Genomic DNA, 13,799 nt, shown 5'->3' with positions numbered 1-13,799 from the left:
AGTGACGCCCTCCGGCCCCCCGGCGGCTACAGCTAGCGCTGTTCTGCCACCCCATAAGGGACCATTGACCTCTGGGCCAGTGGCCTCAAAGTTCTCGTCCGATGTGGCGAGGCCCTCATGTCAAACGCAGCGCTCGGGAGAGCACGTGTCCAGCGCCTAACAAGAGGTGATGGACACAATAACCAGCCAGACAGCGCCACCAGTGCCTAAGGAGCGGCGAGACTCTCGTGATTGCTCCAAAAAAGACAAACCTCGCGTCACGGCGCCTGGAAATGGCCCGTGAGCTAATCTCCATCTCTTAAACACACAGCACAAAACACATTTACCATTATGGAGACACAAATAATACAATGGGATATTAGAGGACTTCTTCATAACCTAGACGACATTACAGAACTTCTGCACAAGCATAAACCAAAGTGGCTGTGTGTTCAAGAGACACATCTGAAGCCCCCACATACAAACTTTCTTCGTCAGTACACCATCTATCGCAAAGACCACAACGAGGCGAAAGCCGCATCTGGCAGCTTAGCAATAGTTGTCGACAAGTCTGTAGCTTGTCATCATGTCGCCCTTCAGATGCCCCTTGAGGCAGTATCAGTTTGAGCAGTTCTTTTTAATAAGTGAATCACTTCCTCTCTTCAGAAGAAGATGCCGCTGCAATAGTACTATTGTATAGCACATGCCTGCAGACCCTTGTGTTTCGAAGCCCTGGTGGGCCACTAGTGCTGTAAACTTTGTAGAAATCATGATCTGATTGTGAAGCTCTCCTGCCTCGGTGGAATGGCTATAAAAGCTGCTTGTATGGAAAGCCTCATAGCATGCACGAACGTAGGACCAATTAATAACTGGAAGGCTTGCAAATCATATCGGATACGCCTGTTCAAGCATTCAGATTCACACATTTACACATGCAGTTTGAAACTTTGTGATCTTACACATACTGTCGCGCTGGTCACCCACGAACTTGAATGGTGCTTTAATTGCCATCAAAAACCCGTTTGCGCGATATCAGAACCAATTGCTAATTGGCCACTTGTTCTAGCATATTAGCAGCAAGCTTTCTACGTTTACTTGCGGGCCATATCACATCGGCCAACGGCGAGTTTTCATCGTAGTCAGTTCAGTTCGGGCAGTTCTTTTTAATAAATTAATCAATTCCTCTTTTCAGAGGATGCCGCTGCAATAGTACTATTGTATAGCACATGCCTGCAGACCCTTGTGCCTTGGCCATAGACCTAATTGACCCTGCTTCGTCAGGTCGGTTGCGTATCAGCAACAAGCTCTGGCTTGGTGCTGAATCAGCTCGTATTTACTTGCAGAGGCTGTATGGGGGGGGGGGGGGGGAGGCTCTCAGACAGCCAACAAACCACCTTGCATCAGAAGAGAATGTACAGGATGATACTGTAATGTTGTTCATGGTAGCCATCACCATCTTTGCGACACAGTGTACAGCGGCATTTCCTTTTGGACGCTGTTCATAGACGTGCATCAGTCCCTTGTCGAGCCTCGAGCATTGCTATTGGGAGCAATACATATTGACATGTGTACTTGTTTATTGGGTGACCCCGTTTCACCCTTTAACAAATGTTATCGTCCAGCGCAGGGCATGCCTGCATGTATTGTAAGTTTCTTGAATGTTATCGATGTTTCTACCTGTTGTCTGATGTCATCGAACCTTGCGTAATCTGATTGTATGAGCAACGTGAATTGTGTAGTACTTTCTGGAAGACAAGCGGGCACCAGCGATTTTTCCAGAATCTTTGATGACTCATTGTCAAGGATTGGGGGTAACGCTAGTCGCACTCTCTGAACCGCAGGGGATGGGGCGACAACAAACCCACCCCGCGTGCGTTTCTTGAGGGTTTGACTGCTGACCGACAATAAGGTCCACGCCTGATCGACCGTGAACCAGAGACATGAGACGGAGGGCGTCGTACAAACATGCATTCAATTTAATAAAGTAAAATCATGCGCGAGACATCATTAAAAGAAGAATATACAAACTACAGCGAATCGATGTTTCTACCTGTTGTCTGATGTCATCGAACCTTGCGTAATCTGATTGTATGAGCAACGTGAATTGTGTAGTACTTTCTGGAAGACAAGCGGGCACCAGCGATTTTTCCAGAATCTTTGATGACTCATTGTCAAGGATTGGGGGTAACGCTAGTCGCACTCTCTGAACCGCAGGGGATGGGGCGACAACAAACCCACCCCGCGTGCGTTTCTTGAGGGTTTGACTGCTGACCGACAATAAGGTCCACGCCTGATCGACCGTGAACCAGAGACATGAGACGGAGGGCGTCGTACAAACATGCATTCAATTTAATAAAGTAAAATCATGCGCGAGACATCATTAAAAGAAGAATATACAAACTACAGCGAATCGATGTTTCTACCTGTTGTCTGATGTCATCGAACCTTGCGTAATCTGATTGTATGAGCAACGTGAATTGTGTAGTACTTTCTGGAAGACAAGCGGGCACCAGCGATTTTTCCGGAATCTTTGATGACTCATTGTCAAGGATTGGGGGTAACGCTAGTCGCACTCTCTGAACCGCAGGGGATGGGGCGACAACAAACCCACCCCGCGTGCGTTTCTTGAGGGTTTGACTGCTGACCGACAATAAGGTCCACGCCTGATCGACCGTGAACCAGAGACATGAGACAGAGGGCGTCGTACAAACATGCATTCAATTTAGTAAAGTAAAATCATGCGCGAGACATCATTAAAAGAAGAATATACAAACTACAGCGGATGGTGCCTAGCTCGCGGAAGGCGTGCGGGTCACACAACACATGCCCTGACACCACTCGCGTGACACAAAGCCCACCACGTGGGAACTCCTAACACTCGCGAAATAAAAAAAAGAAAATGCGACACAAATGAAAAATACACGCGACAATAAACGCGGCAAACACTACACTAAGAGAACGTACAAGAATTAACACGCGATGAATAATTAAATGAAAGATGAAACGCGATTAAAGAAAAGAGTCCGGCGGAAAGTTCTGAGAGTGGGCTGGAACACGAGGCTTATCTGTGGCGGGCTTGCCGAGATCCCGATCTGAAGAGCGTTGGGCTGCTGGTACCTCGCTGCCGAAGATCTTGACGGACTTGCACCATCTGTCGATCGACCGGCGAAGACTTCGGCCTGGAGATTTCAGCCTGCCGACCACATCTGCAGCTGTCTCCCGGTGCACGACCACGCTGCTCCGTCTTCCAAACCACTCTCCTCGCTCGCCGAGCAGCCTCGTCCCTCGTCACGCTCAGGCGACCTACGTGACCAACCGGTCCGGCGGGCTCGGGAACAATGGGGAGTCATCTTCCCCATCGCCGTGCAAGCGGCGTTGCGGCTGCGGCGGCAATGGCGGCCATCTCGAGAGGGGCACGGGCACGCACTCTATGGCACTCATGTATAAAAACTGACGCGCTTGACTCGCAGATGTGTTTGCCTCTGTTTTTTTTTCTCTGAGTGTAGCCTGTTTTTGAGGGCAGAGGTTCGCCCAATAAAACGCTAGTTTCGTCAGTCACAGTTCTGCTGCTTTCTTCACCGTCACTACTAAGTGACATCTGGTGGAGGTGCTTTGAGTTCATGTACTGGACGCCCCCGGTTAGCTGTGATCAAAGCCCGAACCACGAAGAAAACACCGTCATCGTCCCCGACCGTCGAGCAAGCCGCAGGCTATAACACCTGCTCCCAGATCACTGACTTCTACCTGAGACAACGAAGATGTTTTATTGGGCGAACTTGTGCCCTCGAAAACAGGCTACACTCAAAGGACAACGACAGTGGCGAACACAGTCGATGATTGTCGAAAATCTGATCCACGGGTCAAGCACATTAGCTTTTATACATGAGTCATCGAAGCTTCCAGAGTAATCACTGGCGCCTGCATGTATTCCAGAAAGTACTACACAATTTGCGTCGCTCATACACACACACACGCATGCACGCATGTGCATACACGCACACGCATACATACACGCACATTCAGAGAGAGACAGGCAGACAGAGAGAGACCCTTTACTTGAATATGTGGAAGTAGTTTCATGTTTTGAAACACTAAATTTAAAAAGCTTTAATTCAGATGTCCTTATTTTTATGCAAAAATGCCAAGTACAGTCGACTCTTGTTACAATGGACCTTGATAATCCGACAAAAAATGTCAGTTTTATCTGAAGTCTGTAATATCTGAGACACCTCACTTCCGAAACTTTTGTCACAATGTCTAGCAACTTTATTACAAAGAGAGAATGATGAATGTCCAAAGTAAAAACAAACATAGAAGTCTCAGTTTCGCCCGAAAGGAGAAGCATCGATTGCGACAGCAAATTAAGCAAGATAAGTGTGGCAGTAGCGGCGAGCGAATTGACCTTCGTGCTGTCTCTCACTTCAATGTGAACTAAACGTCAGGAGCACAGCACATAGGAAGCTACCGGCACTGGGTGCGCTTTGTCCACATCGCAGATAGCTTGTAAGATGAGGCCCGTGTGGGCGTGCACTTTGTTCACATCGCAGCTCGCTTGCAAGATACGGCGCCCACGGGGTCACGCCATTAACAGCAGCCACTGGAGTAGAACCCCCCTCCCTCTTTCTCTCGCCTCCCCCTCGTACCTCGCGTGTGAAAGATGGTGCACTTCTGCCCTGCTTTCCTCGTGCGCAAGATATTGAGCTGCGACCGTCGGCTGACCCTCGCAAGTCAGTTGCCAATCTGTGTCGACATGGCAAAAGTTAGTTTTATACACCCAATTTTTACAACAATTTCCACTAATTTCGTCTGTTGTAGCTGATAGTCCATTGGAGTACAGTCTATTAAAAGCAAACTTTGTTGCATTAATAAAATAGGCAGACCAAACTAAGGTTAAAGTAGAGTCCGAAAGTCTGCTCCGAAAGTCTGTTCTATGTGGGTCCGTTGTAACGAGCGTAGACTGTAATCGGTACGTTCTGCAATGCCAGCGGTACAGAAGATTAGTCTGCAGGCTCTTTCTCAGTGTTGTAGTACAGCCAATTTGAATTTTCGTGATGGTTGAGGTCATGGGGCATCTTGTGTTTACCTATCACGCAGCCCGATGAGTGTCGTTCATCGTTGTGCTGCTGCAAAGTGCAGATGTCGCATGCGACCTTAACCACATGACACCAGCAGCTTACCGTAAAATCCTGAGAGATAGCCCACCTAAGTCGAGAGAAAATCGAGGGAAAATATGAAGTGGGATAACATTCAGTGTGCAGTAATAAAACTTGAAAAGTGTATAGCAGCCAAAGAATAAACACTTGTTTATTAGCACTGAATTTATTCGTTGTCAAAACCGTCGAATGAACATTCATTGTCACTTTCAAACAAAAGGTCGACAACCTCCGACAACAGTGTTCGACGTGGTTGGCAGGGCAGCGGAAGGGGGGACCGCTGAAGCAAGCCACTTGTGAAGCTCTCTGTCCTCTGATCCATAGTATAGGAAGTCTTAGAGCTATGATACAAACGCGAGTGCTCGAGCACTCGTGTTTCTATCAGGCCAACTATCAGGCCAACTATGCTGCAAGGTGTAACTTGTACACCGCAAGCACAGTACCAGCAAAACACGGAACAGAAACAAGAAAAAGAGTGAGAATACAGCAACAAACAAGAATCGTAATAGTGAGCGAGCTAAATATTTTCTGAGTTTGTAAATTACAAAAATAAAGTTTTTATGAATAGTATTGCAATTTAGAAAATTACACCTGGAATGCTGAGGGCAAACAGCACCTTCGAAGAGAACCGGCCGGTCGGCTCTTTGAGGATTATGAATGCCGGGAATGGTATTGTTAGAGGTGGGTCATCTATCTGTGTTTTTGAAAGACTAGAAAATCGTGTCAAGAACAGGGGTGGGTTACCTTTCGGGGGTGGGGAATCTCGGGATATTACAGTAGGCTGTGTTGTGCAAGTTCAGCTTGCTGCTTTCTACCTACACATGAGCTTTCCGGTGGCAGTTGCCAGCATCAGCTTTGTTTTCTTTTTCTTTCTTTCAAGTGTATATATGTTTTCAAACCACATAATAATCATAATTAACCTTTCATCCAGTAAGCAACATTGACGATTTTTGTAGGCATGCTCAATGTTTGTGAGCTCGTTGTGTGCAAACTTGGCTGCTACTTCTACAGCCCTCAGTGTAACCTGTGTGCATGTTCTCAAGCCCGATCACTGGTAAGCCAATCATACTAACATTCGATAATAGCAGTAAACTTATTCTGATAGTTTGCCACCCACCACCATGCTGGCCAACAGCGAATTTTTGGCACGGTCACTTGGCTATTAGGCCTCACCAGCGCTTCTTTGTCAGGTGTTGCAGAGGCACGTACATTTCTTTACTGTGGCCATACGGTTCTCATAAGGTCAAGAAAGCACATCGCCATCCGAGTCTGAATGGCATTACCTTCCTTCACATTCACCATTTTTCTGTTATGCTTGTGGATCATGTCCGAAAAATTGAGCAAACAGAATTTAAATAAGGAATGCCTTCGGGCAAGTACCTAAATGACCCGGGGGAGTCTCTAATTGTGTTTTTCATTTACCTCATTTCTCAATTACTAAGGCTCTGTTAGTGATAATATTGATGCCTTAAAGATTCTCGAGCACTAACCTGTCACTTCAGCTTGACTTAACATTCGCCTTTAGTGTCCCTTTAAACACATAGAACAGAGTGGGGTGATGCAGGACTGGGTTATCTTGAAATATCTGGAAGAGGTCTTCATGCTGTAGTTGCTGCAGTGGGCTTAGATTAGTGAATGATGATGATGATCATTACTATGCCCGTTTAAGCACAAAAAATACACCTGCCTCGTTATATATATGTTTTTGTAACATGCAGGTGTGGCGAGCCCTGCGTTCTTCCTGAATTCACTGCCCATGCAGTTTGAGTTTGGCACAACTGCAGACTTTCTGCATGTGCCTTCTAAGCTGCACCCTGTGGAAGGGTCCGTGTCTATGCCAAGCAAGATGGACATTGTGCGGCACATTAGCCTGGGAACGAACCCTTCTTCAGCAAGACACTGCACCAGGCATGTTGGCTGTTACGTGATCCTAAACGTGCTGACGAGAACTGAACTAGAATGCTCTTGCCAGGTTTTGTTTGCTGTTGGGCGTGAGGACATACTGCGGCACCACCTGCCGTCAGAGCCTGAATGCTGTGTTAACTTGCATCACGTGCCGGAGCGTCTGCTTCAGCGCTGTTGCATGCTTTCTTTTCCGCCGTGCCGATTTGGGCCAGATTTTGCTCTACGTACTATTGCAAAAATAGAAAGGATGGTAGCTTCTACAGAAGCTCGATGGTCATTTGATCCCTATGAGAAATATTAAGCATGTAAATACATCTACGAAACAAGTTCCACTTGCAAGAGTGATGTGTTTGACTACATGAAATGAAGTATGTGTGACTAATGCAGCCAGTCATGTGTGTGGCACAGCAACAGATCTTGTAAATTGACAGCCTTTGGTTGGCCTGAACATGTGAAGGGACCGTGTTGTAGATGTTCGGAATTTACTGGTACGGTTAATTTTATTTAGTTTTCTTTCTTTAAGATGGAAAATGTGAGTATACACCTGTGTTCACATAGTTTCGACCAGTCCGATTGTTATCTTTGGCCACCTACGTCCAAGAAATGTGGCTTCATTATTTGCGTAACTTGATGCTGCAGGTGTCCTTCTCACTTAACTTACCACCAATATCGTTGGTAAATAAACCTCTGTAGTGGCTTTCTTATGTTTTATCGCCAGTACAATGCCGAGCCTTAGGAATCAGCATGTGCCTTCATTACCCTGCATAAGAAGCGTATCGTGCCATGTTCGTGTGAGCTCCAGTGCACGATAATGCAGAAGATAGCTTGCTGTAGTTTTCTGTTTTTAGCATAGCAGATGACTTCGAAACTTCAAAGAGAGGAATGTTCATATTTTTGCTTTGTCATGCAAAATTTATGTATTTTGTTTTATGTTTGTATTATGTAGCAGGCAAGGCCATATTTATTTGTGCTGCTAAAAAGAAAGATGAGAAAACTAATAAAATACATTCGACCTCCATTCTCTTGGAACCATAAATGCTGCCCAACATGCAAATTAGAGATTACATTAAGAAAGCTATGCTGCTGCCATCCCGACACTAAATTTCTATGCACACAGGGCTGGTTTGGCAGCATCTCCTTTGTGTATACAGTGCGAGGAACCAGAAACAATCAATCGCTTCCTCCTTGAATGTCGACTATTCTCCTCAGTAAGAAAAAGGGTGCTTGAGTGCCCTTAAACAAGCTTGGCCTCAGCCTGAACGTTCTCGTTTTGCTTCTGTATGGAACTTCCACACTCGAGTACAGCCACCAGAATGTTTGCATGGCAGGGAAAAACTTTATATAGTACTTGATTCCAATTGACTGCTCTCCTAAAACATTCAATTGTAATAATTAAAACACCGAGCAGAGTACATCTTCCCATATTTTCTTTTTTGTCATAAATTACTTATTTTTATTCATTTTTCTTCAAACTGCCCAATTCTTGGCTACTCTCCCACGGTGGGTATGTGCCATTTGTACAGAGGATCATCATCATCGTCATCATTAATTTGAAGCTGACGGGACCAGTCAAATTGATCGAATTATCAGGCGGGCAAACTAAAGAAAACCAACTTGGAGATAACATTAAATGCCCTAAATGATGTAGAAATCTAATGCACATACAATTTTTTAGCAAGAAAAATGGGCAAGGGTCTAATATGTGTTGCACAACAGTGGCCGGTTTCCGTAAGAGGAAGCTTTAGCTCAGGACGAACTCCAATGAGGCCTATTCAAATACATGTAAAACGGAAAAACACTTTTCTTAGGTAACCCGTGGACCGATTTTAATGAAATTTGTTGCATTTGAGAAAGTTAAATTCTAATGGCTGTTGCAAGCAGAATTTTGATTTAGAGCCTGAATTTTGTTAAAAGAACTTTGAAGAATTCTCAAGTTCAAAAAAGATGGACACACAAAGTTTATAAATTAATAGCTCTGCATCAAGAACAGATATGGTGGTTCTGTAAACGGCATCCATTAGAGCATTCAATGCGGACAAATTGGATATGTCAATTTATATCTGACGTGAATTTGTTACGTTGTGTTCAAGGGTTCTGCAAAAGCTGTATTTCCATATTACTGGATTTTTTTAGATTCATGGGGAACATATGAATTTTCTCTGTTTTAGATGTACTATCCATATGATTTTTCCTTTTGAGTTAGAGTTGTAAACTTGATAGTTTTGTATTCTGAAAATTTTCGATTTTTAATAAAAATTGACAACCTAAATAAAAATTTCGAAACCAACAGTCACTAAATTTTAAGTTTTCCTTTTAAATGGAACAAACCTCGTCAAACTTGGTGCAGTGGTTGCTGAGAAAAACGAATTCTCCTTTTACGTGTATTTAGATAGCAGCACCCGAGCTAAAGCGGCCTTTCAAGTCAGCTTCATTGCAATATAGCTGTCTTGTGCGGTGAAGCATGCAGATGACGCGAACGCGGTTTTCGGCCCAATTATCTTGCAGAAAAAAATATAAGCCGCATTATAATTGGGTAAATACTCTAATCAAACATTGTGAGCTACCACTATTGCTTGAAAATTTTCTTTGAGCAGGCTGAAAATGGACGTTTTCGTCAGGAGATGACGCGTGTTCAATGCATTTACTGTCCCCGAAGCTCAGACGATACGGATGCTACCAGTAAAGGGGTCCATATTGGAGTCACTATAGGGGTCCGTATTGGAGTCACTATAGGTGTCAGGCACATGCATGCTTACTGTTCAAGTTTGAATTATCCGGCAAAGGCCAAATTTAGGATATCAATAACAAAAGTTTGGACCTACATAAGTACGGGACCTCTGGTTGGGATCGAATTAACTGAAAAATCGAGTTAACCGGAGTCTAATTAACGGAAGACTACTGCACTTTTTTTTTTTCACTACGGCAGACACTATCACCATCTGTAACTTGGCTGCATCATCAGCCTTTGACAAGTTAATGAAGTTGAGAGGAGTGATCTCTAACATTTACACATTGTAAAAAAAATCTCTGACCAGCTTACTTTTGCACAAGTCAAGTCTTATCACTGCATTCTGAAGGAATAATCTGACCAGAACAAGAACGAATCCCTGCCTTGGCTGGATATATTCCATGATGAGCATATTATAGAAAGCATTTACAAGGCCCCAAGTGACTTTTTTCTGTTCTAATACGGCAGTCAGTACTACACAATGACAGTGGACGTTTTTGAACAATGAAAATGAAATAAACCTCCTAAATTGTGGGATAATATTGCATGCTCTCACCGCGGCGAAGCGACGTCACATAATCCTACTTTCGATGCAAGAATAATTGCAGCGATGATGCTTCCAGTGGTGGCCCCAATGCCCGATATTGTGCATGAAATGTAAGGTCAGATTGAAATTGGAGATTTTCCTCAACATTTTTACTCTCTGCCTAATGCACCGGCAGGTATTCACATCTGCATTAGTGAAGCTATACTGAGTGGTCAGGCAGGTCCAATATCCATGCGTCAACTTCACCAGGGTCTTTAAAGGCCTTGAAGTCGTAAATTAGAAAGTAGTTGCTATTTGAAGCAAGCCCATTTTGTGAAAGTTTTTTAGTGAACGCATGCTTTGCAATGTCATGGTCAAATGTGACTAAGTTTGCTTCATTATGCAGGAGGGCTGAGAACTGCAGCAAAGTCTGCTAGCTCATTTTGCTCAATGTACGGATGAGCCCTGGCCCTGCTGCAATACTGTGTCATGGTGCGGTGCCTACCTGCCTGTGTCATGCTTGTCAATTTCTTCTAATGTGTAGCAGGCTGACACTAAATTATTTATGGTTAATTTCAAGCCTTCACTTGTTGAGGTACTATCGTGGTTACATTGGCTACTAGGTGACAGCATTGTACAATATGGGTTTGTTTCATGTATCAATCACCTTCTACAGTGCCACTATAATCAGTAAAGTGTACGATAACAAATAAACCACATTCTCACTAATTAACTGTGCATTTGTAAGTTTAACACCCACAGATCATGTTTTCCTGGCCATTGTCGGTTGGTATAGATGAATAAGCTTGACTTGAAGTAGTACAGCTATACTGATACAGTATGCCTAGACTTTATAGTAGTTCTTTTGTAGTATTCCTGAAAACTTAACTTTAATTGTACCATATTCTGATAGCTATTCATTAGTGTGGTTCACAGGCAGTTTACATTAGTTAAGTCTTGTAGAAATGAGTAGTCTATATTCCGTAATATAACTGCTGCTGCTATAGCAAAGCCTTATCAAAGAACAGCTGTGGAAAGCAAGATAGCAGCTGCAGGCAGTCTTTTAACCCTTTCAGAGTCTGGATTTTTTGGAGGTGGCGCACCCCCAACATAGTTTGTTTTTCTGGGATATTATAAAATGAACATAAAGGTTTGTTTTTGGTTGTGGAGAAATGAAAAATATGATACAGGTAATGGCAAATGCTCTCTTGATGGGGTCCTCACATTCCTACCTGACAAAATGAATGTCAAAAAGAACACTGCGGTACAGAAACTTGGAAATGTACCAGTATGTTGGTGATGCTGAAAAGGTTAAGTCAGCTGAAGTGCAATGCCGCCTTGATTTTTTTTCTCACATGAATTTCATAATGAGGAGCACTTAATAGCATCCCCAGGAACTGCTTAGTGTGGTGCTATTAGTCTTGGAGCTGTACTGTTACACACCTGCTGTGGTGGTGTAGTGGCTTTGGCATTGCGCTGCTAAGCCTGAGGGTGTGTGATCACATCTCGGCCGCAGTGCCGCATTTCTATCAGGGTGAAATGCAGAAACGCCCTGCGTATTGGGCATTGAAGTGCACGTTAAAGAACCCCAGGAGGTCAAAATTAATTTGGATTTCCCCCTACGGCATGCCTCGTAAAGGCCGGGTTGCATAAGATGAAAAACTGGTGTCAAAGCAATAAACTTCACCCAACAGCGAAAGTCCGATGGCCGGTGTAAAAAAATTTGACAGCTGCTGCCGACCTAGCTTGGTCGAAAAAAAAATTCGCCCAGCCAACTTTTGGTAGAGCGCACAAAAAGAGGAAATAATTTGTAAATGCATGTTTGAAACATATTTTTCTAATTGCTTTGCAGTTGACAACAAATAGTAAAATGAAAGCCCTTTCTATAACTTTTCTGTTTTACAAAGCACTTTCATAGAATCTGGCATCGCTGGCAGCTGTGCGGTAAATGTGCAGTGGTGTCTGCCTGTTTTTTTGCTCCATGTAGCCAAAGCCAGTGAACAATCGGCGGCATGCCGCAGCGACTACTTTTGCCATGCGAAGTTTGTAGTGAAATTTTGCTCCATGTCGCCCGGCCTTAATCGTGTTGGGGATATCGCATGTAAAACCGCAGAATTTAATTGAACTCTTGTACTGTCATACGGTAGAACCCCTATATAATGAACGTGAGTATAAAAAATTAACAAAGTGAATCGTGTTCAAGATAAAGCCCACGTGACCGAGCGCGGCCTCCCCTCCTCGGTGCCATGCACGCGACGGAAGATGACGCCCCCCCCCCCCCTTCCCTCCTTTGTGCACGCAAGATTGAGCCGCCATCGTTGGCTCATTGTCGCCCGCTTTCACTCGCACACACGGTGTATGGTGCGCGAAGACGATGTTATCATGAGACGAACCCAGTACATCCGTATTGCAAACGAAGCGTGTAGCAACTGCCAGAGGAGGTCAACCCAGTGCGCCTATGCCTACCTTCCTTTTCTGCAATGCTTTGCCTCGTTTCTCCTTCCCCACTTCGCTCAATGTCACCTAGACTTTCCTCTAGGTTGCGTTGCTTTGCCGCGCACTCAGTGCATTCCTTCATATTTCGGCTAGCTCAGAGCCCGCACCAATGACCTGTGAGGCAGCGGATGTCTGCTTTAACTCCTAATTAACGTTTTCCAGCAGCACAAAGGCACAGAAGGATTTTTAAGGTCATTAGGTGAGATGACATCATTTGTGGCTGCTTGCCGATTTGCACAGAAGTGCCAAACATCTGTCACGAACTATAACCAAGCAAGAGTACCGCTTGAAAACAGTTTTCTATTAAGTTCAGCTAAGTATGCACTTTTTATTCCATTTTTTCCCCGTTTTAAGCGTACTTCATTTACCGTTTTGAAGTAAGATATCTGGATGTACCTAGTCGTGTCACCAATTATTCTTCTGATAAGACAAACTTCTGATAAGATGAACAAATTGTCATGGTACCTTTGAGTCTACTGTATTCATGCAAATCAGTTGAGATCAGTTGATACAACACAGCTCATATCACATCAACTGAGTTAGCAGATTAAACTGTTGTCACTCCAATTTGCAGGTGCTTCTCCATGTCAATGGTGCGACCTGGAGTGAAGGCAGGCACGATTCGAGCCTGGGAACAGCGGTGGGTGCGGTTTTGTCCCTGTGGAGGCCAGTGGAGGCTTGTTGCCTAGCGACGGATCATTTGCTATTCATCCCTTGTACATACTTCCACTCATTGTAAATTAAAATGCATCTTACTATATTTCTGCTCGTTTCCTGTTGAACCTGAATCTACTGTGTTTAGCCAGTAAATGTTATCATTTGGCTTCGTGTCAAAGTCCATCTACTTAAAGACCAACTGCAACAAAATCTCACTTTGGCTATATTGGTTATAGACAGGTACATAGCAATGTACTATTGAAGCAATCTTGGCAAAGCTGCAGAAATGGGAATTGTCTAATTTTCTTAGTAACTAACTTTAAATAGCATCTAGGCAGATGATGCGTACGACTGA

The 13,799-nt window shown here is 44.2% G+C and overlaps 1 protein-coding gene across 1 annotated transcript in view; it reads left to right on the top strand.

Annotated features, from left to right (window-relative positions):
• The window catches only part of MED16 (mediator complex subunit 16), a 61,725-nt gene extending 48,178 nt beyond the window's left edge, over positions 1–13,547 (top strand). The window contains exons 21-22 of the mRNA XM_075692357.1: positions 6,851–7,040; positions 13,362–13,547. Of these exons, the coding sequence (XP_075548472.1) occupies positions 6,851–7,040; positions 13,362–13,476 (305 nt within the window). The 3' untranslated portion in view covers positions 13,477–13,547. The remainder of the gene's footprint in view (positions 1–6,850; positions 7,041–13,361) is intronic.
• Positions 13,548–13,799: the final 252 nt, after the last annotated feature.

This window comes from Dermacentor variabilis, chromosome 5 (assembly GCF_050947875.1).
Source record: "Dermacentor variabilis isolate Ectoservices chromosome 5, ASM5094787v1, whole genome shotgun sequence".
In the NCBI taxonomy this organism is placed as follows: domain Eukaryota; kingdom Metazoa; phylum Arthropoda; class Arachnida; order Ixodida; family Ixodidae; genus Dermacentor; species Dermacentor variabilis.
The sequence above is the reverse complement of the archived record's forward strand: the minus strand, read 5'-3'. Positions and strand labels throughout refer to the sequence as shown.